General features: G+C 45.1%; 2 protein-coding genes across 6 annotated transcripts; both read right to left on the bottom strand.

Annotated features, from left to right (window-relative positions):
- Positions 1 to 3,012: 3,012 nt before the first annotated feature.
- Positions 3,013 to 4,754, bottom strand: LOC123149606 (uncharacterized). Of its 4 annotated transcripts, XM_044569300.1 has the most exons (5): positions 4,695 to 4,750; positions 4,424 to 4,601; positions 3,857 to 4,036; positions 3,625 to 3,699; positions 3,013 to 3,546 (listed from the first exon to the last, which is right to left on the bottom strand). In XM_044569300.1, exons 2-5 carry the CDS (start codon positions 4,493 to 4,495, stop codon positions 3,493 to 3,495), a joined length of 381 nt encoding a protein of 126 aa, XP_044425235.1. In that variant the 5' UTR covers positions 4,496 to 4,601; positions 4,695 to 4,750; the 3' UTR covers positions 3,013 to 3,492. The 4 variants fall into 4 exon arrangements, 1 of the variants encoding a protein (XP_044425235.1); XR_006474762.1 differs by lacking the exon at positions 3,857 to 4,036 and having other exon boundaries at positions 4,695 to 4,754; XR_006474760.1 differs by lacking the exon at positions 3,857 to 4,036 and having other exon boundaries at positions 3,013 to 3,699; positions 4,695 to 4,754.
- Positions 4,755 to 5,223: 469 nt separating this feature from the next.
- On the bottom strand, positions 5,224 to 9,934 carry LOC123149605 (disease resistance protein RGA2). 2 transcript variants are annotated; one of them, XM_044569298.1, is made up of 5 exons: positions 9,796 to 9,934; positions 9,610 to 9,688; positions 9,368 to 9,454; positions 9,131 to 9,279; positions 5,224 to 9,007 (listed from the first exon to the last, which is right to left on the bottom strand). In XM_044569298.1, the coding sequence occupies exon 5, from the start codon at positions 8,958 to 8,960 to the stop codon at positions 5,460 to 5,462; it is 3,501 nt and encodes a 1,166-aa protein (XP_044425233.1). In that variant the 5' UTR covers positions 8,961 to 9,007; positions 9,131 to 9,279; positions 9,368 to 9,454; positions 9,610 to 9,688; positions 9,796 to 9,934; the 3' UTR covers positions 5,224 to 5,459. The 2 variants fall into 2 exon arrangements, with proteins under 2 accessions (XP_044425233.1, XP_044425234.1); XM_044569299.1 differs by having other exon boundaries at positions 5,224 to 8,991; positions 9,153 to 9,279; positions 9,796 to 9,923.
- Positions 9,935 to 26,200: the final 16,266 nt, after the last annotated feature.

Genomic DNA, 26,200 nt, shown 5'->3' with positions numbered 1-26,200 from the left:
CCACATAGTTTTTGCCCAGCAGAGGAGGAAAGTTTATTTTAAACCCTGAATTTGTAGAGGTTTGGCGAAATGCACCCCAAATCAAATTCCTGGTCGATTGCACTCTGAATCATAGTTTTAAATGGTCGCCTTCATAAATAGTTGTTATAGCCTCTTCAGGAGGGTGCAACTAAATGGTCGCCTTCATAAAGAGCTCGCTATAACTCCGCTATAGCTAATTTGAAGGTCCGCCACTATTTTTCATAGCCCGCTATTTAAAATATTGCTCTGAACTATGCAATCCTGGTCTGAATCGAACCTTATCATCATTTGGATAGCCGGGATTTTAGCGGCATTTCACAGAGGGCGCCCATCTGCTCCCCGCCAGCCCGACCCACTTTAGTTTTTTTCAGTTAAGAACCAAAAATTGGGAAAGGGCCCTACACCCTACTCCCAGCTGGGCCGACACACCTTATTTTTTTTCGTTAAAAAATAAGCGTACGGTGTGCCTCAAAACGAGCCCCGTGTTGGTGTTATTTGATCGACGAAACTAACCAGCAGGGACCGAACATACATTGTGTTTACTTGCTCTGTTTTTCTTCTTTCTTTTCTTTTTTTCCTTCTCTTTCATTTTTCTTTTTTTTCATCTTACTTTTTTATTGAATTCCTGATTTTTTTAAAAAAATAGAGGACATTTTTCCAAATTTAAATATTTTTTTCAAATCCCGTAATTTTTTATTTTTTTGACTGCTTGAATTATTTTAAATTTTATAAAAAACCAGTGACCATCTTAGTAATAAATAGCAAACGAAAAAAAAGAACCTTCTAAACCAGAATTTCAAAATAAAAAAGTACATGAATTTTGAAAAAAAGAAGGTTCACGGATTTAGAAAAAGTTCAACAATTTTGAAAAGAAGTTAACGGGTTTTCAAAAAAAAGTCCACGGATTTGGAAAAGAAATTCATGGATTTTGGAGAAAAAATCCTGTAAAATGGAAAAAGACTTCGTGCCTTTAAAAAAGTTCACAGATTCAAAAACGTCAAGGAAAAAAGAATTCGTGGATCGTTTTTCTTTTGTTTCCTTTTCCCTGTATTCATACAAAGTTCATGGCGTATATTAAGGAAATGTTCATGATATATTTAGAAAAATATCACCCATTTATGAAAATGTTCATCGTATATTGGAAATTTGTTCAGTGTGTATCACACAAATGTTCAATGTTTATTTAAAAATTGTTCTGCATATATTACAAAAAAATTCAATGCGTATTTTCGAAAATTGTTCGATGCATATATTCATATTTGTTTTCAAAAATGTTTATCATATAATATAAAATTTTCAGCGTGTAATATTTAAAACATTCATCGTATAATATGAAAATGTCAACATACATTTACGAAAATGTTCAATGGATATTCCAAAATGATCAATTTGTACTAAACAAATCAAAAGATGTTCATACTTAAATGGTCGCGCCATGAAATCTATCACTAGAAGTCATAAGATATACTCCCTCCATTCCAAAATAGATGACCCAACTTTGTACTAAAGTTAGTATAAAGTTGAGTCATCTATTTTGGAACGGAGGAAGTATTAGTTAGCGTCACTTGTTCACGAGATGTAGCTCCCGAGTTCAATTCCCCCGCTCGCACATGATTTTTTAATGATATTCTTAGTGTCACAAGCTCGTTAATATAAATGTGTTGGCATGGTTGGTTAGTGCAGTTTGCCTGTGACGTGCCCTACGTCTATACACATATATACATCGACAGAGATCGAGGTGATTTTGATCGAAACCTTAACCAAGCAAGGTACGTCTGGCGCCGACAGGGTTTCTGCTGCCGGAGGAGGAGGAGGTGAGCATCAAGGCCAAGGCGGAGGTGGAAACCACCACCACAGAGGAGGGGCTCATCAACGGTATGTTTGGTTGCGGAACAAAGTGGAATGAAATGTCATGGTTTCATTCCACTAAAATGGAAGTTCATGTCCAACAAAATGGTCGTCGATCCATGTGGGGTACTGAAGCAGCGACATGTAGCAATGTTGGACATGTTGGTGACGGCGCAACGGGTGGTTCCTATTTGGTGCGGGCAGTTATAAGTCATTTTGCAAACGGGCGTCCGAAGTGCCGCGAGTTGGGCCGGCCAATTTGGCATTTTTCTTTTATCTGTTTAAAGTGCAAAAAGTTGTGCGTGGGAGATGCATAGAACATGAGACCTTTCTATGCAGAGCGCGCCCACACTTATGTTTATTAACTTCTTTCGTTCTTTTATTCCTTCTCTAGTTCGCCTTTCTTTTTCTTACTTCCGTTTTTCCCTTATTTCTTTTTCTTAAATGCGTGATTTTAAATCGATGAAAACTTTCTTCAAAATCGATGAACTTTTTTCGAAAATCCATGATCTTTTATCCAAATCAATGAGTTTTTTTCAAAATTGTGAACTTCTTAAAACATTTGAATGTAATTTTTTTCCAAATTTGTGTTTTTTTAAATTGATTAATTTTTTTATTGAATGATTTTTTTTCAAAATCGATGAACTTTTTGCAGATTTGATCAACTTCTTTCAAAATTGATGAACTCTTTTCTCATTTGCTGAACTATTTTTTTTTAAATTTTTGTACTTTTTCAAAATTCATGAAGTTGTTTTCAAATTTACGTTTTTTTTCAGACAACTTATGTTGGGTAATTGTTAACGTCTTGCTAAGCGAAAGGTTAACTAGCACAATTTTCTTGAAATAGAGAACAGAGCTAATATGGCCTAGTGGTCATGGCATTATATAGTTTGTCAACGTTGCGGTTCAATTCCCAGCAATCCCTCCTTCTATTAGGAGTGTAATATCTTTTGTTCTTCACGTTTTCTTCTGCAGACGGGCGCCTACAGGCGCATTTTTCTTAGCAAAACATGAACTATATATAATTGAGTAGCTTCATTTTCCTTCCTGGGTCCCAGTAAGTATAAATAGCAGCATGTTTTAATTTGTGTGCAGTTTCAGTTGTTGTTTTTTTCTTTTCAACGAAATTTTGAGCATGGATGATATGGCAATACTATATACTATAATATAGAATCATCAAATTGTATATCCTACTGAAACATTGCTAAACAACTGAAAAGTAACAAGAAACCCATCTCAAACTGCATGCTGCAGCAAATGACACCCTCCCCTCCTGGGTTCTTTGCTAACTGACGCTGATGATGGAACTTCATTGCCACTCCGGCAATGCCAGCATGACGCCGGTCTTCGTCGGACTCCCCCGCCTGCCGGCAGCTCCAACAGCTAGCGACGTTCACGCTCAAGACTTGAAGAAGCAGGCCTTAATTCTCTGGTTGACAAGGAAACATTAATTGGTCGTTTTGCGATCGAGTAGCTTCGGCGTGTGCTGGCAAAGGGGACAACAATTCCACAATACGTCGCATTATGTATACCTGCCACTGCAGATACCATGTGAGTGAAGGTGACAAGGCCGGATTGGCCCGCCTGATTAGATGCTCATCGCAGCAATTTCGGATTGATGAGTTACCAGTGTAAACTCAATATATGGGTTTCCCTCACTGCTGCAACCTTGGAAGACTAAAATGATGAAGAGATAATTGTTAAGGTATCATAATGTCGCAAAACTCGGAGATATTAAGATCCAAGTACACTCACGAGTGAGTGTTCTACAACTTGTTGCATCGGTACGGTACAACTTGGAACAGTAGAAAACCACACCTTCTTGCTTGCCTGCGTAGTCAGTGCCAAAAAACAGCCTGAATCAACAACACCTTCTTACCAGTTCGGTCTTTGTCTTGTAAGGAGTTTCATCAACAAAACTCAAGTAACACACAACAATTTGCATTAGCTGTACCGACAGTATGCTTCTAGCTAGCATATTATATACCTCTACTTGGGCACAAACAGGAGGCAGATCTTCAGACCTGCTGCTACTGTGTTGTGCAGTTCCAAAATCCAAATCCAACGTTGTAGTACTATCTATCAAAACAAAGGAGTCTAAGATCTGAATAGATGAAATTGCGTCCACTGGACATTCTCGTGGAGTAGGCCGAACAGAACAGATGACCTACATGAGATTCCAACAGTATATGTCCATTTAAAATGTGTCACTGAAAACTTGTATTTAAACTGGAAAATAAGCCAGTTGTACACAGACAGAGTAGACAGACAGAATATGTTTCGATTTCCAGCTTTTGATGTTAGGCTTAGGTGAGTGGTTTGGGTAGTGGCCCAGCTAGCACCCCTTCATCATTTTGGATAGAAGTAGCGGCATGTGTTGCCAAGATGGTGGATTCAGACTCATTGTTGTAATACTTTGTAAGGTCCTGAGAATAATCAATAAAGTGGCTGTATGCATCTCCCAGATGCAGAGGCCGGGGGTCATCCTCCTTTTCTAAAAAAAAAAAAAAGACAGAGTAGACTAGCTAGTCTGAAGTTTTGGGCAGTTAAGTACCTTACTAATTATTAAGGTGCTTTTTACCATGATAAAAGATTGATAAGAGATCTGCAGCAAAGAGCATGACATGGCAAACGACTGAAGCAAGTCGATCGACAGTCACATGCATGCAGCAGTGGCACCACAAACTCTGAATGAAGTGTACGTACACAACCAAGAAGAGCTAGCCCTGCACCTGCACGGCACATCAATCAAAGTGAGTGAGTGGCTTTTCCGGTGAATTAGCAAGGGAAAATCGTAGGTGCAAACAAGCAAGTGGGTTTGTTACCTTAGGAAGGATTAGTTAGTCAGTCTATGATTATTGGAATGATTCCTTTCAACTTGCGGCACTGCCTCATTAGCTCCTCGCTGTTTCCATCATCTTCGACATGTAACACTCGCAGTGAGTCTGGGAGGCCGTGACTGGGCAGTGATTTCAGTGCAGGACAATCAATGATGCTTAATTTTTCCAGAGAAGAAGGGAGGCCATCCTTGGTTAGCGATTTCAAGGAAGGACAGCCTATGATATGTAGAAATTGCAGAGAAGTTGGGAGGCCGTCCTTGGGCAGCGATTTGATGGCCTCACAATGCTGAATACACAATGTCTGGAGGCTAGAAAGTCTATGTAGCCCTGCCGGGAGGCACTGCAGCTTGCCGCACTTTAGAAAACTGAGGTACTCCAGGGAGGTGAGGAGCTGAAGGGCATCCTCTTGCTCCTTAGTGAAGCGCTCCACCTCATGATTGTGATTAAAGCTTAAGCTGGTGATGGAGGAGGAGAGGAGGCTGTAGATGGGCATAGCAAGGAAGCCTGTGATGTCATCTGTGTTTACATCCTGAAGTTTGCAGGCTGTGGGCTCTTTGTTTTGCGTCCGTGGGGGCTCCAAACCGGCAAAGAATTTGTGGGTCCCATATACGGCTAAATCTGTGAGGCAGCCATGGGCAAGGAGAGGCCATATGCATGAGGAAAGGAACTTGGAGCACCGACTTATGTTGAGTGAGCGGAGGCCTTGGAGCGAACTGGCAAGTAGGCTCAGCTCTAAGCAACGCCAGATTCTCAAGCTCTCTGTAGATGGGGAGACGAGAGCAAAAGTCCAGCTTCTTCTCCTGCTGCTAGCGCTATTTCCTCCTCTCCTCTTGTCGCCTGCTGCTGCTGCTCCACCACACCAACCCTTGTTATCTTTTCACAATCAAGTATTGCCAAATCGCTGAGATCTGGAAAATGAGAGAGCAACTGTGTCAATTCCTTCTCACCAGAACCACAAAACCTGATCGAGAGGCATTCGATTGGTATCTTGTATGTGACATCACTCTCACTGTCGGTCGGCGACAGGACATTACTCGAATTTTCTATTTCGAGGGACTTCAGTGATGTTAACTTCTGGAGATGATCCATTGGCAAAGGAGAGCAATTCTTCAAGCGCAGCTCGTTTAGATCAGCTAGATTAGAGAATGCTAAAATATTCCAGAACATGCCATCTTGACCACCCTTCCCCGTAATACTCAAGCTTAATAGTTTAGACGAGTGTTCTTTTGAGTACCACAGCTCCTCAAAACCAGATCCAACCCCCATTATCTCGGCAGAGCATGGACCAAGAGTCCAAGGGATAGGAGGCAATGACAGCAGTTTCGGGCAGTCCATAATCTCGAGCTTCTGTAATCTAGGAAACCAAGTCATGTTTGCAGCTTCTTGCTCTGATTGACAGCGTGAAAATGGCAGCTCCACAAGTTCAGAGCAACCTTTAACAATGAGCACTTCTAGCTGAGAGAACAAACGACAAGTGCTATTTTCAACCCATCTTCTCAACCATGGTATTTTAACTAATTCTAGCCTTTTCAGATTTTGAAAACTTTGACTTGGGATACTACTTTGACGCTCTTCACCAAGCTCACCAACAGACCACAACTCTCCTAGAGGTGGAAGAGTTTTCCAACCTATATCATGCAAACAAAGAGATTCCAAATTTTTAACCGAGAGGTTCCCACCTAGCCATGACGGGCAAGCAGCACCTCTATGCCCTTCATTGTGCAGATCTAGGAGATTGCTATGTGGTTTTAGAATTTCGAGAACCTGTTCTTGCACAGAATTTGCGTTGTCCCCATAAACACCCCATCGCAATATTAGCTTCTCTAAGTGGTTTTTGTGTATCAAGTTTGCTTTGTTCGCTCCTTCCTTTCGTTCAACATTCTCAATATTATGGATTCTCAGCAACCCACCAAGCTCTGCTAACTGTGCTATCTGCTTTAATTCAAAACCGATGTCCTTGACAAGAAAATGCCGCAATTTTACAAGGTTGCTTATTGCTCTGAGAGGACCAAGGTTGACATTGCATTGTTGAAAATTAAGGACCCTCAGGTGATAAAATCTTGAGATATTGCTGTTCAAACTTAATTTTGTCAAATCTCCTGCAATTATCCTTAGGTAGCGAAGATGGAAAAATCTCCAAATGTTGTGGAACACATCCTCCAACTTATAACTATAAGATGCTTCAGACAAAAGAATAACACGAAGGGCTTTTGCTTCTGCAAACAAATCACCAAAAGCCTTTGCAAAGCTTCCATGGTATTTTCCAAATAGCATCACAGTTTGTAGCTTTTCAACCTTCAACTTTGTATGTAATGCACTCAAGTCGCTCTTAAAATCATCAAAGGTCAATCTGTCGTTGACATCGCTCTCATTTACAATGATAGACAAGTGACGTACAGATAGGGAAGAGTGTACATATCTCACATTAGAACTTGATATGCTAAGGCACTCTGATGATGAAACCTTCACTGCCAAGTTATGCAGTAGGTCATGAACAACATAACAATGGCTGCCATCATCTTTTTCGGTCTTCTTGAGAAAACCGCTATTAACCAAGTCATTTAAATATCGCAACCCAACATCTTCAATGGTTTTCCTTCCATCACATGAATCTAAAAAGTCAAGCCCTATCCATAAGTGAACCAACTCTTTGCTACCAAACTCATAATCTTCGGGGAACAAACCACAATAGGAAAAACACTGCTGAAGATAGAAAGGGAGGTAATCATAGCTTAGCTTCAGAGCTGGCATAATGTCATAGTCGCTAGTTTGTAACTCCCATTCTTTGCTTTCTAAAACTCTTGTCCAATGGTCCAATGTAAGTTGGTTTCTCAGTAATCTACCTACAGTTTTTGCTGCAAGAGGGAAACCCTTCAAATTGACCACTATTTCTTTACCAACATCAAGCAATTTAGGATGATCTTTCCATGCCTCCTGGTCGCCAAATACATATTTTTCAAATAAATGCATAAAATCATCAGCTCCTAAGCGAGTCAGATCTACCGGATAATCAATTGTTTTTACCATTGTTGCTGTCTCTGGAATTCTGGTAGTGACAATAACCATATTACCTCTTTCATGTCCTTTTTCAAAGGGAGCTAACAGTTTTTTCCACTCATACTCATGATATATCCACATATCATCCAAGACGAGCAAAAATCTCTTATGTCTTAACCTCTGCTCAATAAGCTCTTCTGCAACAGTATTTTCCGTTTCACCATTAACCTTAGGGATGTTTTGCACAATCTCTTGTGTCAGCCTATTTGCATTGAAACTCAGAGACACACATACCCAAATCATAACATCAAAAGAGCTCTTCACTTCTCGATAAACATGTTGTATGAAAGTCGTCTTCCCAATACCCCCTGGGCCAACAACTGGAAGCACGGTGAGCCCATCGGTACAATATTTTCCATTGTTAATGCCATCTAGAATGTCCTTTTTCTCAGCATTCCTTCCAAATAACTCAATCTCTATTATTGCTGGGGTGGTTGTGGGTCTGTTTCCAGTAATGCTGCCTTGGGTAGGTTTGCGGAGCTCCAGATCAAGGATGTCCTTCACCTCAGCGCACATTGGTTCCAGCTGTTGTACAATTTCTGCCATCTTCTTAGACATCTCCACACAATGAAACTTATTTTTTTCTCCAACTACTAGTGGTGCCTTCAAGGGTTCTGACATGCCTGTCTGAGTAGTAACAACGTGGCCGGCAACATGAGCACCACTAGAGACTCCCTTCGGTATGCATCCACTGCCAACAACACGCTTCCCGCCGCATGTGCGGACAACAGATAGGCATCCTTGTTTTGCATCATCTTCTTGGGAGTCAAGATCGTCGCCATTAGCATCATGCCAGCATGGGGAAATCTTGAATTTATTGGCAAAAAAAGCTCTGGCAGTGTGCCGCACATTGAGGTTGAGGTTGTGGATGCAGCCCCCGGGATGGTTATCAGCGGCATCGTAGGTGCTGTCGAGTTTGTCCTGGATGCAGAAGTAGTCCAGCTCATCGAGCACGTCGTTCGCCTCGTCCGCCAGCTGCCGCAGCATGTGCAGCTGGTCCTTGAGCGCAGGGTTGGTGATGTCCCTGCCGTGCGCGGTGTATAGTATCCCCTGCGCATGAAGCAACTTCCTCTTAAGGGTGCTGATGTTGGGGCCGAGACTGTCGCAGGCCGCCCAGTTCTCCAGCAAGCCATCCGAAACAGGGGCCAGCGCCTTGCCTACCACCCACACTGCTGCACTGATGGCCGTGTCCATCCTCAACTCCTGACGTGTGTTGCTGATAAATGTGCTCGAGATAGATGCTGCACACAGGAAGGTCGAGAAATGTGCTTGCAGTCAGTCACTAGCAAATAGCAATGATAGAAACTAATTCTCCCTCAAAAAAGGAAAAATAAGAGCCCATGGGAGATGAAAAGTTCACTTACACTAGGTGCCAGAGAGATGCATGGGTTTGCAGATTGCAGTCAATCAGAGACGGTGGAATTAATGCAGCAGACGAGTGTGTAGACAGAGAATTCGGCGTCCAGCCCCCATTTCTAGCTAGCTAGCGAGGAGCTGCAAAACCCATTGACACCTGCAGCAGGAGGCAGAGCAACCAAGTTCAGTACACTACACTCACACTTTTTGATCGACATACATACTACTAGGTGATCAATACGTACCTGCCGCTATTACTCGAAGAAGGTTGGTGCTTGGCGTCGGCGGAGAGATGTGCAGTGGAGGAGAGCAGAATGGTCAAGGGATTCTTTCTGACCAAAGGAAGGAAAAAAGGATTCTGCTTGCTGTTAGTCACTAGCAAGTATCAGTTCAACAACTGGAGCAAATCACGAGAGCACTTGCCATCTCTGATCTTAAAAGGAAAATACATACAGATCCGGCCCGGAGGAAAAGAAAGGTTCTTCACCTATATACAGTAGTTGTTGATACTTAATTGAGATCTTGGTGCAGACCTAGCTAGGAGATGCAAAACCTCTTCTTGGCATCTGCAGGAGGCAGCAGAGGAACCAAGTTCATGTTCGCATTGGATCCATGACAAACAGTGCAATTTTGGTCTCATCATTCAACCAAGTTCAACGCAGAGTGTACGTACCTGCTGCTGCTCCTACTATCCGAAGATGGCTAGCGCAGATGTGTGGAGAGCAGCGGCAGTGAGGAAGAAGATAATAGGCGGAGCTGAGCAGGTTGTGTGATGCAAACTCTGAAAGGATGGGGGGGGGGGGCAATGGTATTGGGGGTTAGGAGTATGCCGTCCGTGTGAGATGTTAACACTCACATGTCATGTTGTGTGCAATGCAGGCCAGCGAGGACTGGACCGCCGCAGTTATTGCGCTGAATGATTACTTCCAGTAATTCAGAAGAGGACACCGGCCTGTGATATCTCAGAAGCTGCTGTTTTATCCGCAAGGCATAGTAGTATCTCTCAAGAGGTGAATAATTTCATTCAGATGAGAGGAACCTAAACTGTAGTCCAGAGTGTAAAAAAGATTGGTTCCGGAAACATAGTACTACATAGAATCTACTCCCTCTGTCTCATAATATAAGACCGTTTTTGGCACTACACTAGTGTTAAAAACGTTCTTATATTATGGGACGGAGGGAGTAGCAAGTACTTACTAAAAAGGAAGCGTATATTGACAATTGAACTCTCAACGCAAGAGGTGAATAGATCACCTCAACCCTTTACTTGTACTTGACTGATTAAAACTTGATGAGGTGTGCACAAGAAGAATTTGCTTCAAAACTAGCTTGCGACTGAATGAAACCACACGACACCAGTGAACCAAACCCAACCCTTGTCTCGCTGGTGTGAACGTTGGAGACCCTTGGAATGGATAATGACACCAGCGGTCCGCACAACAAGACAGCTGAACCGACTGCCCATGTCCATGTCTCCTCAGCTGAACATGAAGCCTCATTCACGGTGAGAGAGAGAGGACATGTTTCATTCATTCCCAGTGACAGGAACCTACCTACCGAGTTGGAAAAGTGTACATAGTGAGTGAAAATGATTTAAATGATTCCAGAGGCATACTGTTGGTTAGGTTACCACCTATAGCATTTGGTACTGTCAATTTAACTCTCATAATTAAGTTTGTGGACCTTGCAGTTGGTTCTCTGAATTATTTGCTTTACATAATGAAGGACACTAGTGCCATTAGTACCATACAAGAGATTTGAAGAAGCAATCATGTTTGCTGCTGTGACATCTCTGCATCATCAAAATGAGAGAAACCTACAGAGTTCAAAGTGTTAAGAATGATGATTCAAATGATTTCTCCGCAAACATATTGCCAACTGGAGCATAAAAACGCTATAATTACCACACACACACACACACACACGCACACACACACTGTAAATTGTGAAGTGAATATGAAGCAATCTTGTGTTGTAAACCTCACCACTGAATCTTGAAGACAGACAGACACAAGATTGCTTCATATTCAGTAAGGAGTAGTGTAGTTTTGAACTGACAAAACTCTTGAAGCCAGACAAGAATAAACTTATCACACCAACGGTTGGTGGGAACGAAGGGAGTAGCTGGGAGTAGCTAGTAGCGCCATTGAGCTCGAGGAAATCGGCATCCAGCTCACTGCCAGCAACAAAACATGGTTCACAGACATGAGCATCCAGAGAGGCTGCCTCTTGGGCCAGCTCTCCGTGACGCCCTTGTTCGTCAGCGACTTCACTGCTTGCTGGCTCGTCAACATGGCAGCTTACGAGGCCTCCGTGGCCATCACATATCCATCAGACGGCTTCGCCATCAGCTCGTACATCTCTGCCCTAGCAATGCTCATGGACAAGGAAGAGGACGTGCACCAGCTGCGAGCCAAGCACCTCATTCACAGCTTCTTCAGTGACCATGAGCTGCTTGTTTTCTTCAAGAGCCTCGCCCGCCACATGCGCCTCGGCCACCGCTACTTCGTCATCACAGAGAAGATTCACAACTTCAAGCGTGAAAGGCCTCTGAGAATCACCATGCATAGGTTCGTCTACAACAACTTCAGGGTCATCGTCGCGGTGCTCTCTATTGTAAGTGTGCTCGTGGGTATCTTCAGAACCTTGATGAGTCTCAAGCAGCATCAACCATAGTAATTCGGATGAACGATGTGTGTTGCTAAATTATTTTATGATTCATCTGCTGTTTTTGTGCTTATTGTGTTGTGATTATTGTGTTGTGATTGTGATCAATATCGTACGTCTCTGCGTGTAAAATTTGCCAGCCCCTTCCTTTGATCTCTTCTTAGTTAGGTGTGTATAAGATGTAAAGTTTGTATCGTCAATGGTTTTTCAAAATAATATTGTTGTGTTTTTAATTTGAATTATTCCTGGTCAAGCCTCCAAGTCCAGCACCTTCCCTTTTCTTAGTTATCCAGCACATGTTCGAACTGAAATAAGATGGAAAGAATTCATAAGAATAGAAGATGAATGCATCTGCGAAATGCAGAAATAAGAGAACAGAGGGAAGCTTATTTAGAGCAGAGTACTAATAATGTGCCAAAGGAAGGTTCCGATCCAGTAACGAGTAATTTCTAGATTTTACATTGGGTCTGAATCTGAGTGGATGTTTAAAATCCGACGAAATTTGTAACTTTCCTATGTTTTATGTTTTACCAGTCCAAATGCGACAAAGGTGAAAATTTCTGTGGTAACTTTCCTCCCGAGCTTCATTGAAATTTGTATGAACCAACCCCCTAGCTTCCAAGGATAGAAGGCCAGTTGCTTTGGCTGTTTTCCAACTGTGCACAGGTTTAGAAACTGGTAGCAGTCAGAGATACTCCTCATAGCCATACCAAGTGGCCAGATCAAAACCGTAGCATCTTGGAGTCTTCTTCTATTTTCAAGGTATTGAAGTCTCTTGTCTTGCACATCGATCTCATTTTTTTTTATTTTTTTTGAACAGACATCATCGATCTCATTGAGTAGGGCTACTACCCAAACGAAGGGCCTAACCTTATGTGCGATGGGAAATCCTGTCGAAAGTCGAAACTGCCCATGGAAGAGGTTGTTCGGACCAGTGTTTTCTCGAGCGAGTGGAGATGTACGTGGACGGGTTGCCCAAAGCTCAGCTCCAATCGCCATCTCATGTGTGGCCTTTGGGGGAAACAAGATACCCAGGTGTTCGTCAACCGTGTTAGAGCGCTTGGGTCGGCGCGGACAAAAATGGAGGCCCAACGCGCCGACCTAAAAGCAAATCGCATCCATCTGGCGTCCGTGCCGACCCATTTCCGGCCTAAAATTGCGCCTCGAATGCGTTGGCGCGGACGCGCCGCGCGTCTCCTCGCCGTCCGCCGCGTCCCCACCTGTAGGTCACCCAACCGTCACCCGTCGTCTTATTAATGACGACCACCGATAGAGGGCCCACTAGTCAGCCAGTGGAAGCGTCCTTTTTTAACACGTGCGGCAGGGGCCGGCCTCATCCACTTCTCCCGTCCACATCTGGCCCGCCCACCACTCCCTTTGCTTCCTCACCCGACCGCAAACCCTAGCGCGCCATGGGCCTCTTCGGCAGCAGCAATGGCAAGGGCAGGGGGCAAGGGCACCCCTGGCGCCTCGTCCTCCCGTACTCCCCCTCCCCCTCCTCCGGCGCCGGCGCGTTTCTGACCTGGTCGCCGGCGCCTGCGCATCCCGGTGCACCAAGCGAGGTGGCACTGGGAGTACAGGCAGCCGCTGTCGTACCCCGACGTCACGCCGCCGCATCATTGGCATCTGGATCCGCAGCGGATCCCGGTGCTGGCGGTTCCGCGGAGCCAGCGGGCGCAAGACGAGGAGGTGCACAGGCGCCGCGCGCAGCTCACGCCAGAGCAACGTCGGCTGCCAGAGTACGCCGCCGACTCTCCCAACTGGGAGGCTTCGTTCGCCCTCGAACACGAGGAGCATCGGTGTTCGGGTGTCGACACAGTCCTGCCGCCGTTCCCACCGCCGCCCCCGCAGGTATAGCCGGAGGACATGGAAGCAGAGGCGGTGTACCAAGCGCCCTCGAGTAGGCCCTGCATCACGCGCTCGAGGCTAGCTGCCTCGAGGAGGACGCGCACTGGGATGGGCTGGAGCAAGTCCTTGCCCTGTCGGCGGTGGGGGACTCCGTCCACACCCCGCTGTTCGTGCCGCCACCGCCACCGTAGCCGCCCGTCCAGCCCAAGCCGGAGCCGGAGCCGGAGCCGACGTGGGAAGAGCTCCCCGCCTCCACCCACTTGGCCGGAGGAGGCCTACTCGTGGACGGGTCAGTACCGCAAGTGGGTGAGCGCGCCTCCCGTCCACTCCGTCGCGATACCGGTGCAGGAGGCGGCCCACTTCGAGCGCTGGAAGGAGCACTGACTCCGCCAGGAGCAGACCGACGGCGAGGAGCAGATGCGCTACGAGGCCATGCTCCAACGCAACGCGGAGGCACTCCGGCTCGAGGAGGAGGAGGAGGAGCGCGGCTGGCCGCAATGCCGCCGCCCGAGCAGACGCCGGAGGAGGCTGCCCTGGCAGCGTACCAGGCGGTGTTCGGGTGGGCTAGCCCTGCTCCGGTCTTCATCGACCTCATCACGACGGCGACATCGACAACAAGGGCAAGGGCAAGGCCAACGACGTCTAGGGCAGCATGCGGGGCGGCAGCAGGCAGGCGTAGACTTTTTTGAATATTTTAGTTAATGTTTAATTAGGTTTAAGTGTTCTTTGGCCAGCGTTTGACCAGCCACTTATGTTTAATTATGTATATTTCGTGCTAGTTGTTTTTTTTCACGCCGGCACATTTGGGTCGGCCTCCCCGTTGGACGGTCAAGCCGACCCATTTCAGAATGTGGACGCGCATGTCCGCCTGGCAGACCCAAACGGACGAAAAGCGGACAAAGCGTGTGTTCGTTTGGGTCGCCCCGTCGGAGTTGCTCTTAATGATGTTATTCAACAGCACCGCGGCATGGGGGGGGAGGTCGAGGAACTTGAGATCCAATTTGAACTCGACGGCAAGCTAGGTGGCCATCTTAACAATTGGGTCAGTTTCGCCGTGTCGTCGCGGACAAAGAATGGCGTGAGGGCCCATTTTACTCGGGTGCGCTCGTTACATATTCCCTTGTCAACTCAGACCCGCTTTGATACCCCCCCCCCCCCTCCCCTCACAAAACGTACAAAGGGTATAGCGTCAGATGTTGCGCTTGAATCGAACCCTCGACCAGCGCCAGGGAAGATCGCGAAGCCAACCAACGCGACAAGCTAACTGTAGTGGAAGAATAGCAACATAATATTTAAAAGAAGCAAATCGCAACGGCAAAGTTGAAAGAAAAAGTTCCCAAATATGTGTGGGTGGGGCTTCGAACAGAAGACTTCAAGTGAATGAACCACGTGGCTAGACAATCTGTTCATAGATATGTTTTGCCTAGAATGCCACCTCAGTTAATATAATTATATGCGGCGAAAAAAGTAACTTTTCTTTCAAATTTCGGACGTGGTTTTCTTTTTCATAAAAGTAGATATATTTAGAAAAACAAACATTTTCAAAATTTGATAAAAAAAACTTATAAAAACACGAAAAAAAAATTATGAAACCTAACAGCTTTCTAAAACGTGAACAATTTTTAAACAAATTGAATTTTTTGACATTGTGATTTTTTAAAAAGAAATATTTTTTAAATAACCTAAACATTTTTCGAAACAAAGGCATTTTTCTCGCGCAACCAAGGTACCCCGCCACTGCTACCTATCTACCTATCTTCCTCTCGCTCCACTCGCTGCGCCACCGCATCTAACTGCACCGCCCTTACGACGTCACCGATGCCGGCCCGAAGCTCCATGGAAGCGATAGGGCTCGTCTATCGCCGGACTCCACCGCCGTTGTTGAGTTGTGCATGGCAGCCACCGCCCGGATGTGCTCGTCCCCAGCCCTTCTTTGCGCCTCGCTGTTCGTCCCGTGTCGCCAGCATGTGTGCTGCCGCAGATTACCAGTTCGCTGCCTCTGCCGGGAAAAAAGAATTCAGCAACATCACCTTTGTTGCAAAAATGTTTCTGCAACAAGAACAATGTTGCGAAAAATTCTGCAACAGGTCCTCTGTTGCAAAAAAAAAAATTATTGCAAAATATTTTTGTAACAAGACCTTTGTTGCAAAAATCTACAACAAGATGTTTTCTGCAACATGATCTTTGTTACAAAAAATTCTGCAACATCACTTCTATTGCAAAAGGTTTTTTACAACACGATGTATATTAGAAATGTTTCTGCAACACCGCTCTTGTTGCAAGAGAGGTGACGATGGGTAGATCGAACGGCTCCGCGCATCAATCCAACGGCCAGCCAGGCGGCGGATGTTTTCTAGATATCCGTCGGCTGACGCGTAGCAGCCCCTAGTTTAAGACATTCTAAAAAGATTTTTTGAAACATGAACATTTTTTCAATTCTGAACAAAATTTGAAAATGAGAATTACTGAACATCTTAAAAATTGTGAACAAAATTTGAAAACAAGAACATTTTATAAAAATTCTAAAAAGACTTTTTGACACACGAACATTTTCTAAAATTGTTAACAAAATTTGAAAACAATAACATTTTATAAAAAATCTAAAAAGACTTTGTGAAACACGAACATTTTTTGTAATCCTGAACAAAATTTGTAAATAAAAACATTTTTTGAAATTTCTGACTTTTTTCAAAATTGGGAGCAAAATTTGAAAACAGGAACATGGTATAAAATTCTGAATAAATATTTGAAATTTAAAAGAAACATGAAAAAGAAAAAACGAAAGGGCAAAGAAAAGAAAACCGAAAAACATAAAGAAGAAATAAACGAAAAGAAGAAACAGAAAAATGAGAAACAAAAAGGAAAAACGGGAAACTAGAAAAACCGGTCCAGGAACCTTCTAGAAGGTTCCCAAAACCAGAAAACCGGCTGGAAACAACCTAGAAGATTCCCAAAAACGGAATCGCTCAATGGTTTGAACGGGCTGGCCCATCCGAACGCTGCTCGATGTGCGCCTGTGCGTCGCCTCGACTACTTGCCGCAACGAGCGGCAAATAGGAATTTCCGCAATTTAGACCTTTGACAAAGGTATACGTACATTTGAGGAGTAGGTACGCCTCGGCTTTATTCTGGGCTCGGCCCATTTAGATTTTTCCTTTTCTTTTCCTGGGAATCAATCTCTAAACCAACAGGTTCAATTCCAACCGCAGCTACCACCTCGAAGACCTTTCCTGCTGTGCATCGATATACCTCTTCGGCTCTTCCGCTACTTGTTATATACATTTCCGGTTCTGGTTCAGGAAGGTTTTGTGGGCGATTTTTCTTTTGGTTTTTTCATGCATAGTTTTGGCTCGGTTTTTTCTCTTCCCTTTTTCTTTTTTGGTTTATTTTTCACGAACTTTCTTTCGTACCAGTGAACTTTTTAAAAATTTGTGAAGCATTTTTAGTTTGGAAATTTGCGACATTCTCATTAAGTTTTTTCAAGATCATGAATTTTAAATTTTTAACTTGCGAACAATTTTTAAATTTGTAACCTTTTTTTTAATTTTCCAAATTCATGACCTTTTTGAAATTTGATGTCGTAACAATTTTCAAAGTCACCAACATATTCCAAATTTATGAAATTTTCAAAATTTAACTCACGATTTTTTTGCAAATTTGTGAACTTATTTTCAAACTTGTGAACTTTTTAGAAATTCATGACCTAAAGGGTGAAGCAAGCGACTGTGCGATACTTGCGAGCAGGCGCAATATTTAGCCACGGCCCACTGCATGCGCGTGAGCGCTGGCTTTCTAAACGAACAAAAAATATTAACAAATTTGAAATTTAAAAAAAACTCGGAACTGTATGAACAAAAATTTGGAAACCATTTGTTTTTGGTGAATTTTCCTAAACATTTTTTCTATTTGTGTAAAATCTTTTTAAAAACAAGGCCAATTTTGATATTCCGAACAAGGCTCCATCTGATAGCACGTTGTTTCTCGACATCTTTAAAATGACCCCCATGTTTTCAGGGCCTTTTATGACCGATTCCGGGCACCATGCAAAGTTGTTCTTTTTTTTTCATTTTCTGGAGTCTTCTCGGTGGAAAAAGGTGATACTATTCACCTAAGGAAGTAACTCGCCTCCCCCCCCCCCCCAACTTAACGTGAATCTGACAGAAGGAAATAGGCACATGTAAAGGCCCACTACAGTGAGTCTTTTTCAAGTCCTTGCGAAGGACAAATTGGCCTCTGCGTGCGGATTAGGGCTACGCCGGCGCCCTGTGCCCTTGCCTGCTCGCCTCTGCTCTCCCAAATGATCTGATTCACATGGCAATGCATGAGGATTTACTCGTGAATTCTTCAGGCTTCAACCAACTAGCAAAGGTTAATACATCACACTATCTGCTAATCTCTCTCAATTCTCTGGTTGTACATCAGATTTTAATTATTATTGTTATTATTTTGCATTGCTCCGCTAGGGCCTAGGCATCCACAATCGTTAGAAATTGCGGGTAACTCGCAAAAAAAATTGCGGGTATGTCGACGGCGACGAGCCGATCTACCTTGATCTAGCGGCAGAGGAGACTAGCAAGGGCTGGATTTGATTCTCTGGGTATTTCCTAATATAACAACAAAATTTCATAATACAACCAGTGATGATTTTCCAATCAAACCTATATAATTGCAAGCTAAATGCCAATCGTTTCATTATACAATGATCGTTCTTGATATATTTTAATTTTCCATAGGACATTTCCTAGTAGCAAGGTATTTCATGTCATATTTTGGAGTAATTTGATTATCAACTTCGTCTACTCGTTGCGTATGTGAAATTATTGCCCTATATTAGCTGTAGCTAGACACCCGCTCCAGCTGCAAAAAAAGAAGTGTGTGTCTATGCATGAAATGTGAATATTGGGTAGGTTCTTTGAGGCAAAAAAAAACCACCGACCTAGTAGCACACTCTAGGGTAGGAGTACGACGTGCACGTGATCGGAGTAAGCAAAGCAAGCAGAGTAATATTCCTTGGTTCTTGGCTTGCTCGCACATCTTCTAATGGTGGCCGGGGCTATTTCTATTAATGGTCAATATCTCACTTCCCACTTGTGGCCTTGTGCAGGAAAAACTATGACGCACCCCACCAGTTACCAGTACTACTATGGCGTGAAGCTCGTAATGAACATGTGATGCCACCACCCCTTCCCTCATGTTGAACCCAAGCTTAGCGGGCTCATCATCATCGGCCGATTAGTCGCAAGCAGACTACAGAGGTGGAGGTTCATTTTTCGGGGCTCTTGGTTGGCCTGACACGGGGAACAAGCAGTGATGGTCATTTTAGAGTCTGGTCTAGTTCAAATATTTCAAAATCCATCCGGTTTTGTGTAAAAAAATCAAGTATGAATGAATATCGTCCGGGTTGTTTAAATATGCATCAAATTTATTAAATTTCATTAAATTTCGACTGAAATGTAACCGGACATATGCGGCTAGCTTTGGATGGCCGGCTCACACATCAATGTCTATGGACTGGTCCCCCGCCAGCGGGATGCAGTGTCCGGTTTGCGGGTCGGTGTTGAAGATGTCCTAAACTAGTATCATGAGAGATCTGAAGGATAAATCAAATTAAGCAAAGTTGCTCAAGCATTTGTAATCATGTGAGCAATATAAAGTATTGCTAAAATGCTCGCTCTCGACCATCATTGGTGGCGACGAAGCAACAAGATTCACCCAAAGGCAGCAGTCTCCAAAGCTGGCTGGAACTACGTAGGACCCGTACGTACTTTATGGACGAGCACGCGTGCCTAATCCCATGCAGTAGTAATCCCGCTACTTCCCAACTGTCGATTTCATGCATGCTACTGTGCCGAACAACTCCTCAGCGACCTGGCGAGGCATCATAGCAGGGAGGAAGGCACTGGAAGCTGGATTAATGAAGAGGATTTGCGATGGCACTTCTGTTAATGTTTGGATTGACCGTTGGCTGCCCGGAAAGCTATCCACGCGTCTGTCAGTTTCGATTGGAGATGCAACCATCCACATTGTTTCCGACCTAATCGACCACGAAAATTGGAGTTGGAGAACGGAGTTAGTAAGATTAAATTTCACGCCACCAGATGCAGATGCAATATTGAACATACCACTCAGACATGGTGGAGGTGATGATTTTTGGGCGTGGGCTCATGAGAGACCTGGGACATATTCTGTAAAATCCGCGTATCGTGCTCTAATGACTCGTAACGAACAACAAGTTCTAGAGGAAGGGGCGATCACTGAATCTTCATAGACTGATAAACAGATGTGGACACGGCTATGGAAGCTCAAAGTCCTACCCAAAGTTAAGGTTTTTTTGGTGGCACGTACTCCGAGGTATTGTACCAATGGAAACCATGCTGAAATACCGACATATTGCAACCGAGGCTCGATGCAAAGTATGCAAAGGCGCAGATGAGGACATGTTTCACGCACTCATCAAGTGCTCCCATGCCCGCAGCTTCTGGAAAGAAGCTCGACTGTGGCTGGATATCAAGTTACCAAAACTCCACCCCCTCACTTGGTGCATGGACATTCTGTGTGACTCTCGATTTATGGAGGAGGACCGAGCTAAGATAATCACTGTTATGTGGGCTATATGGACATCCCGCAACAACATAACACATGACAGGATTAGTCTAGAGCCGGTTCAATCCTTAAAGCGCATTAGGGAAACTCTAATGTTATTAGAGCTACCGATGGAATATACCAGAACTCTACCTGGCTATGGGTGGAGATCACCGGGTACGGACTACATCAAAATCAACACGGATGGTAGCGTCTCTCCGACTGAAAACAGAAGCGGGGCGGGTGGTGTTGCACGTACCTCCTCCGACTTCATTGCTACCTAGAGCAAGCCACATGAGAACATCACGGATCCACTAATCGCAGAAGCGCTGGCCCTGCGAGATGGTATCATCTTCGGCAAGCTTCGGGGTTTTTCGCGGGTGATCTTCGAGGTCGACTGCTTGGAGCTGGTTCAGCTCTGGAACTCGCGACAGTTCTCGCGCTCTCTTATAGCGCCTATTCTTCTCGAAATTGGAGGGGTAGCCTCATCGTTTGTTTACTTTGACATTCTTCATGTAATGAGACAATCTAACACATCAGCTCACCTATATGCGAAACATGCAAGCACTCTAGGTGTGTCTGACTGTTGGATGAACTCCCCCCTGGTTTCCTCGTGACCAGCCTCATGGCTGATCGCGCTGGTGCTGTTAGTGAATGAATAAAGCTCGATGATTCCCGCAAAAAAAAAGTAATACTCCTTGGTACGTCGTGGGATCGGCCGCGGTCCTACTTGGCTTCGGGCCATGCCACAAGGTCAGCTGATTAAGCATTCAATCAAGGCTTGATTAACTTGTGTCGCCTCAAAAATTGCTATGGCGCGCAGTACCTTGGGGTCGACCGGGGCATCATTCAAATGCCTGCCTGTCTGCCACCGATCGAGCTAGTACACTCCAAGTCGAAGATTAGGAGTACATCGTGCATGAGATGCGATCGGTAGGCAAGCCAAGCAGAGCAATATTCCTTGTGGCCTTGTACATCTTGTAATAGTCGCCGGGGCTATTTCTGGCAATGGTCACTATCTCACTGCCCCCTGCCTTGTGCAGCAAAAGCTATGACACACACGTCCACACCAAGCACTACGTCGTGAAGAAGCTCGTAGTGAGGTGCCCTCCACTCCACTGTTGCGACATTATTACTGGCTATATATGTCCTCATGAGCGAGGCCTGCACGTTCGTAGTACAATTCTTTTTCGGAAACCTGCACGACGTACGCACTGGGCAGCCACGCTGCGGTCAACTCAAACTTGTGACCCCACGAGTAGATCGATCGGTGCATTCTCTACTTCTCATTTCCGTGTGTAGTCCTCTGTATTCTTTTTTTTTTGCAAGGAATTTAGAGAGCTTTATTCAAACAAACGATCTCCTAGGATCATCGGCCAGGAGGCTCAACTTATATGGCAATAACGTACATTATTTACATGTATGAACATGTTGCACACGTGACTGTAGCCCAATAAGGTTACGTGGAATACACCCTAGTAGGTTCTTACAAGATTATTATTTCATTTAAATTAGAGTACATGCGTATGCATGCATGTCCTTCTCGATGCATGGCAAGGTTTCTTGGACGTGTCACCCATATGTTTGAACTTGACTCGACTCTCACTGGACCGCTCGGGAGCACGAGAAAGCATTGGAAACCTCTTGATCGGGCCCGGAATGGAAAAGCGTTGCGGTTCCACAACTTCTGCAGTTGTAGTAAGGGTCCTGCAGCATTTCCTCTCTAGTCTGTAATGAACTAATTTGTCCTTATATCCAATTTGCCCCGTCGGTCACGTCCGAGCTCTGACTGCCATGGTCATGGTGCACAAGGGGTGAAGCAATAACTCTCGATGAAGATCGCGGTGAACATTTATACCATCGCAACGTTGCAAGCTATGGAGTAGTATCAAAAAATAATAATCTGACCGAATCATGGAATCAAGTTATTACCCCTCAAAAAATCATGGAATTAAATTGACCACGTGACAGTATTGCAGATGGTACACCCACAGTCGACTCGACACACGTCCAGCTGTACGTCCTCACATTCCCTGCGATACGATATGATAGTGTCCTACATCCTCGGAATTATTAGCTCTACAAGACTACAACTGGCCGGCCATTGCCATCTTCGTCCCTCCCCCTCCTCGCCTCTCCAACACCCGGCCTCTCCATCGTCTGCAAGTCCGGCCGGTGGGACGCCAGCCATGGGCTGCTTGCCGACTCTGGCCATGCTGGCGGTCCAGGCGGGTTTCGCCGGCATGAATGTGCTCTCCAAGCTCTCGCTGGATACGGGCATGAGCCCGTTCGTGCTCATCGCCTGCAGGAGCTTCATCGCCGCCGGATTCCTCGCTCCCATCGCGCTATACTACGAGCGGTACCTGTTTCCTTCTATCTATCTCTTGTCGATCCTCCTTGCGATCTCACGCCGAAGGAAATCTCCCTCTCTCTGAGATCAATCATGCATGGCCGTACCCGTACATGGTGCAGGAACCTGTGGGCGACCATGAGCAGGAGGGTGATCCTGGAGATCTTCATCCTGGAGACCTCTCAACGGTTCGCAGCACCTTACACGAGCACCATCATCATGTCGCTGATCGTGGGCGTGGAGTTCGCGGTGGTGAGCGCCACCGTGGATCACCGGGCCGCCGTGTGGGAGCTCGGGTCCGGCATCCGGCTCTACTCCGTCCTCTACATGGTATGAAAATCTCTACTTTCCATGATTGCCACAGGATGGGACCGGGCCTTATTTTGTTCCAATCAAATATTGCCACGTATGCGGGAGCACGGATGGGCACACACGCGGGGAGCAGGCAAGTCTCGTCCGGGCAGGAGGGGCGGCCGCCCCGGGCCCCCGGTATGAAGGGGCCCCCGATGGATTGGTTTCCATATACGTACATGATGTTGCCCATGCAACAGATCGACTGATTCCAAAGAAACCAGAGAAAAAAAGGTAACAGATCGCCATCTTCTAGACTTGCCGCACGGGCGCTATCTTCTCGTCTTCTAGTCCGCTTCACAATTGGCAACGGATCAGCGTTTCCGGCTGATTCCGGCTGCGTCTCCGGCTGTGTATTCTAATCGTGATTTTCTGTTGCTACACGTGATTAATGGAAGAAGGTAATGCAATTTTCTAGATTCCGATCAACCTCCTCTTCAATGCAAATTCCTCTTTTTCTATGAACTTTATGTAGATCATTCATTCGTTTCATGAAGATCATTCCCATACATATTTCTTTCTCACACTTCAATTTCTTGTGTTGGTTGGCATTACAAAAGTGGAGCTTGGATTTTTGTTCGTGACTAATAAGCAGCAGCAATATCTTACAATTTTCTAATTTTACATCCATCCAGGTACCTTGTTCCAAGCCTTTCTTAGCAAAATTTTATATTTATTTAATTAATAGTACTTTTAATTTCGTGTATTATATGTTTGTGTGCTAATTAGTAAGATGTTATCTAGAAAGTATCCATTTGGTAATGAGTGAAGAAAACAAACTTGCATATGGGTTGATTGACAATCAGAAAGGAGATAGTATTAATTTTTCTAGAACAGATCATACAAGTACTTCTGCTAGAAATTCCGAGGAATGCCTTTAGTTACTATTGAAGAATAGGTACGAACATAACTGAAACATATAAGTGCCGACTGATAAGAGCAACCATTTTTTCTGTGCATGTTTATGACCTTGGTTTGTTGTATAGTCTACATGACAAGGCAACATAAATATAGTGCATCGAGTATTTAGTTGCAATTGAAATAGAGAAAATTTTAGCTTTAGGGCCCCTTTTTGTTGTCTTGCCCCGGGCCCCTGAAATCTCAGGACCGGCCCTGGATTGCCAGAATGGGTGAGCGTAGCATGCGGTTCCACCACTTGTGCTGTTGTAGCAAGCTTCCTGCTGCATTGCCTCTAATGAACTCGTGTGTACCCTTATATATCCATTTTGCCTCGTCGGTCACGATCAGAGCTCTAACTGCCATGGTGCATAAGAGGTGAAGCAATAACTCTCTATGGAGATCGTGGTTAACATTTATTCCATCCGCGTGCACATCGCAACGTTGCAATCACTGGAGTGTTGGTATTGATCTAGAGGCCCAATGGGCCAAAACAAAAATAAAAGACCAGAAATAAAGTTACATTAAAGAGAGAAACAGGGAGGCCACGAACCAACATTCGTACCCCTCGATCTCGACTTACGCGCCCTGATCGGGGGCACCCTAACCAACTATGGTTTTGGTCCCCTGTCGCCAGCGCACATAAAAAGATGGGGGAGCAGCTGTTGGAAATATGCCCTAGAGGCAATAATAAAAGCATTATTATTATATTTCCTTGTTCATGATAATTGTCTTTATTCATGCTATAATTGTGTTATTCGGAAATCGTAATGCATGTGTGAATAACAGACACCAACATGTCCCTAGTGAGTCTCTAGTTGACTAGCTCGTTGATCAACAGATAGTCATGGTTTCCTGACTATGGACATTGGATGTCATTGATAACGAGATCACATCATTAGGAGAATGATGTGATGGACAAGACCCAATCCTAAACATAGCATAAGATCATATAGTTCGTTTGCTAGAGTTTTCCAATGTCAAGTATCCTTTCCTTAGACCATGAGATTGTGTAACTCCCGGATACCGTAGGAGTGCTTTGGGTATACCAAACGTCACAACGTAACTGGGTGACTATAAAGGTATACTACGGGTATCTCCGAAAGTATCTGTTGGGTTGACACGGATCAAGACTGGGATTTGTCACTCCGTGAGACGGAGAGGTATCACTGGGCCCACTCGGTAATGCATCATCATAATAAGCTCAAAGTGACCAAGTGTCTGGTCACGGGATCATGCATTATGGTACGAGTAAAGTGACTTGCCGGTAACGAGATTGAACGAGGTATTGGGATACCGACGATCGAATCTCGGGCAAGTAACATACCGATTGACAAAGGGAATTGCATACGGGGTTGCTTGAATCCTCGACATCGTGGTTCATCCGATGAGATCATCGTAGAGTATGTGGGAGCCAACATGGGTATCCAGATCCCACTGTTGGTTATTGACCGGAGAGTCGTCTCGGTCATGTCTGCATGTCTCCCGAACCCGTAGGGTCTACACACTTAAGGTTCGGTGACGCTAGGGTTGTAGGGATATGTATATGCAGTAACCCGAATGTTGTTCGGAGTTCCGGATGAGATCCAGGACGTCACGAGGAGTTCCGGAATGGTCCGGAGGTAAAGATTTATATATGGGAAGTCCTGTTTCGGCCATCGGGACAAGTTTCGGGGTCATCGGTATTGTACCGGGACCACCGGAAGGGTCCCGGGGGTCCACCGGGTGGGGCCACCCATCCCGGGGGGCCACATGGGCTGTAGGGGTGCGCCTTGGCCTACATGGGCCAAGGGCACCAGCCCCAAGAGGTCCATGCGCCTAGGGTTTCAAGGGGGAAGAGTCCTAGGAGGGGAAGGCACCTCCTAGGTGCCTTGGGGGGGAGGGAAACCTCCCTTGGCCGCCGCCCCACCCTAGGAGATTGGATCTCCTAGGGCCGGCGCCCCCCCCCTTGGCCCTCCTATATATAGTGGGGGAAGGAGGGCGTTTCTCCCACGCCTTTGGTTGCCTCCTTCTCCCTCTCCAACACCTCCTCCTCCTCCATAGCGCTTGGCGAAGCCCTGACGGAGTACTGCAGCTCCATCACCACCACGTCATCGTGCTGCTGCTGGAGCCATCTTCCTCAACCTCTCCTTCCTTCTTGCTGGATCAAGAAGAAGGAGACGTTACGCCAACCGTATGTGTGTTGAACGCGGAGGTGCCATCCGTTCGGTGCTAGGATCTTCGGTGATTCGAATCACGTCGAGTACGACTTCCTCATCCCCATTCTTTGAACGCTTCCGCTCGCGATCTACAAGGTACGTAGATGCATCTAATCACTCGTTGCTAGATGAACTCCTAGATGGATCTTGGTGAAACCGTAGAAAAATTTTTGTTTTCTGCTACG

Source organism: Triticum aestivum, chromosome 7A, assembly GCF_018294505.1.
Source record: "Triticum aestivum cultivar Chinese Spring chromosome 7A, IWGSC CS RefSeq v2.1, whole genome shotgun sequence".
Lineage (NCBI taxonomy): Eukaryota > Viridiplantae > Streptophyta > Magnoliopsida > Poales > Poaceae > Triticum > Triticum aestivum.
Note: the sequence above shows the minus strand (reverse complement) of the source record. Positions and strands in the feature narration are given on the sequence as shown.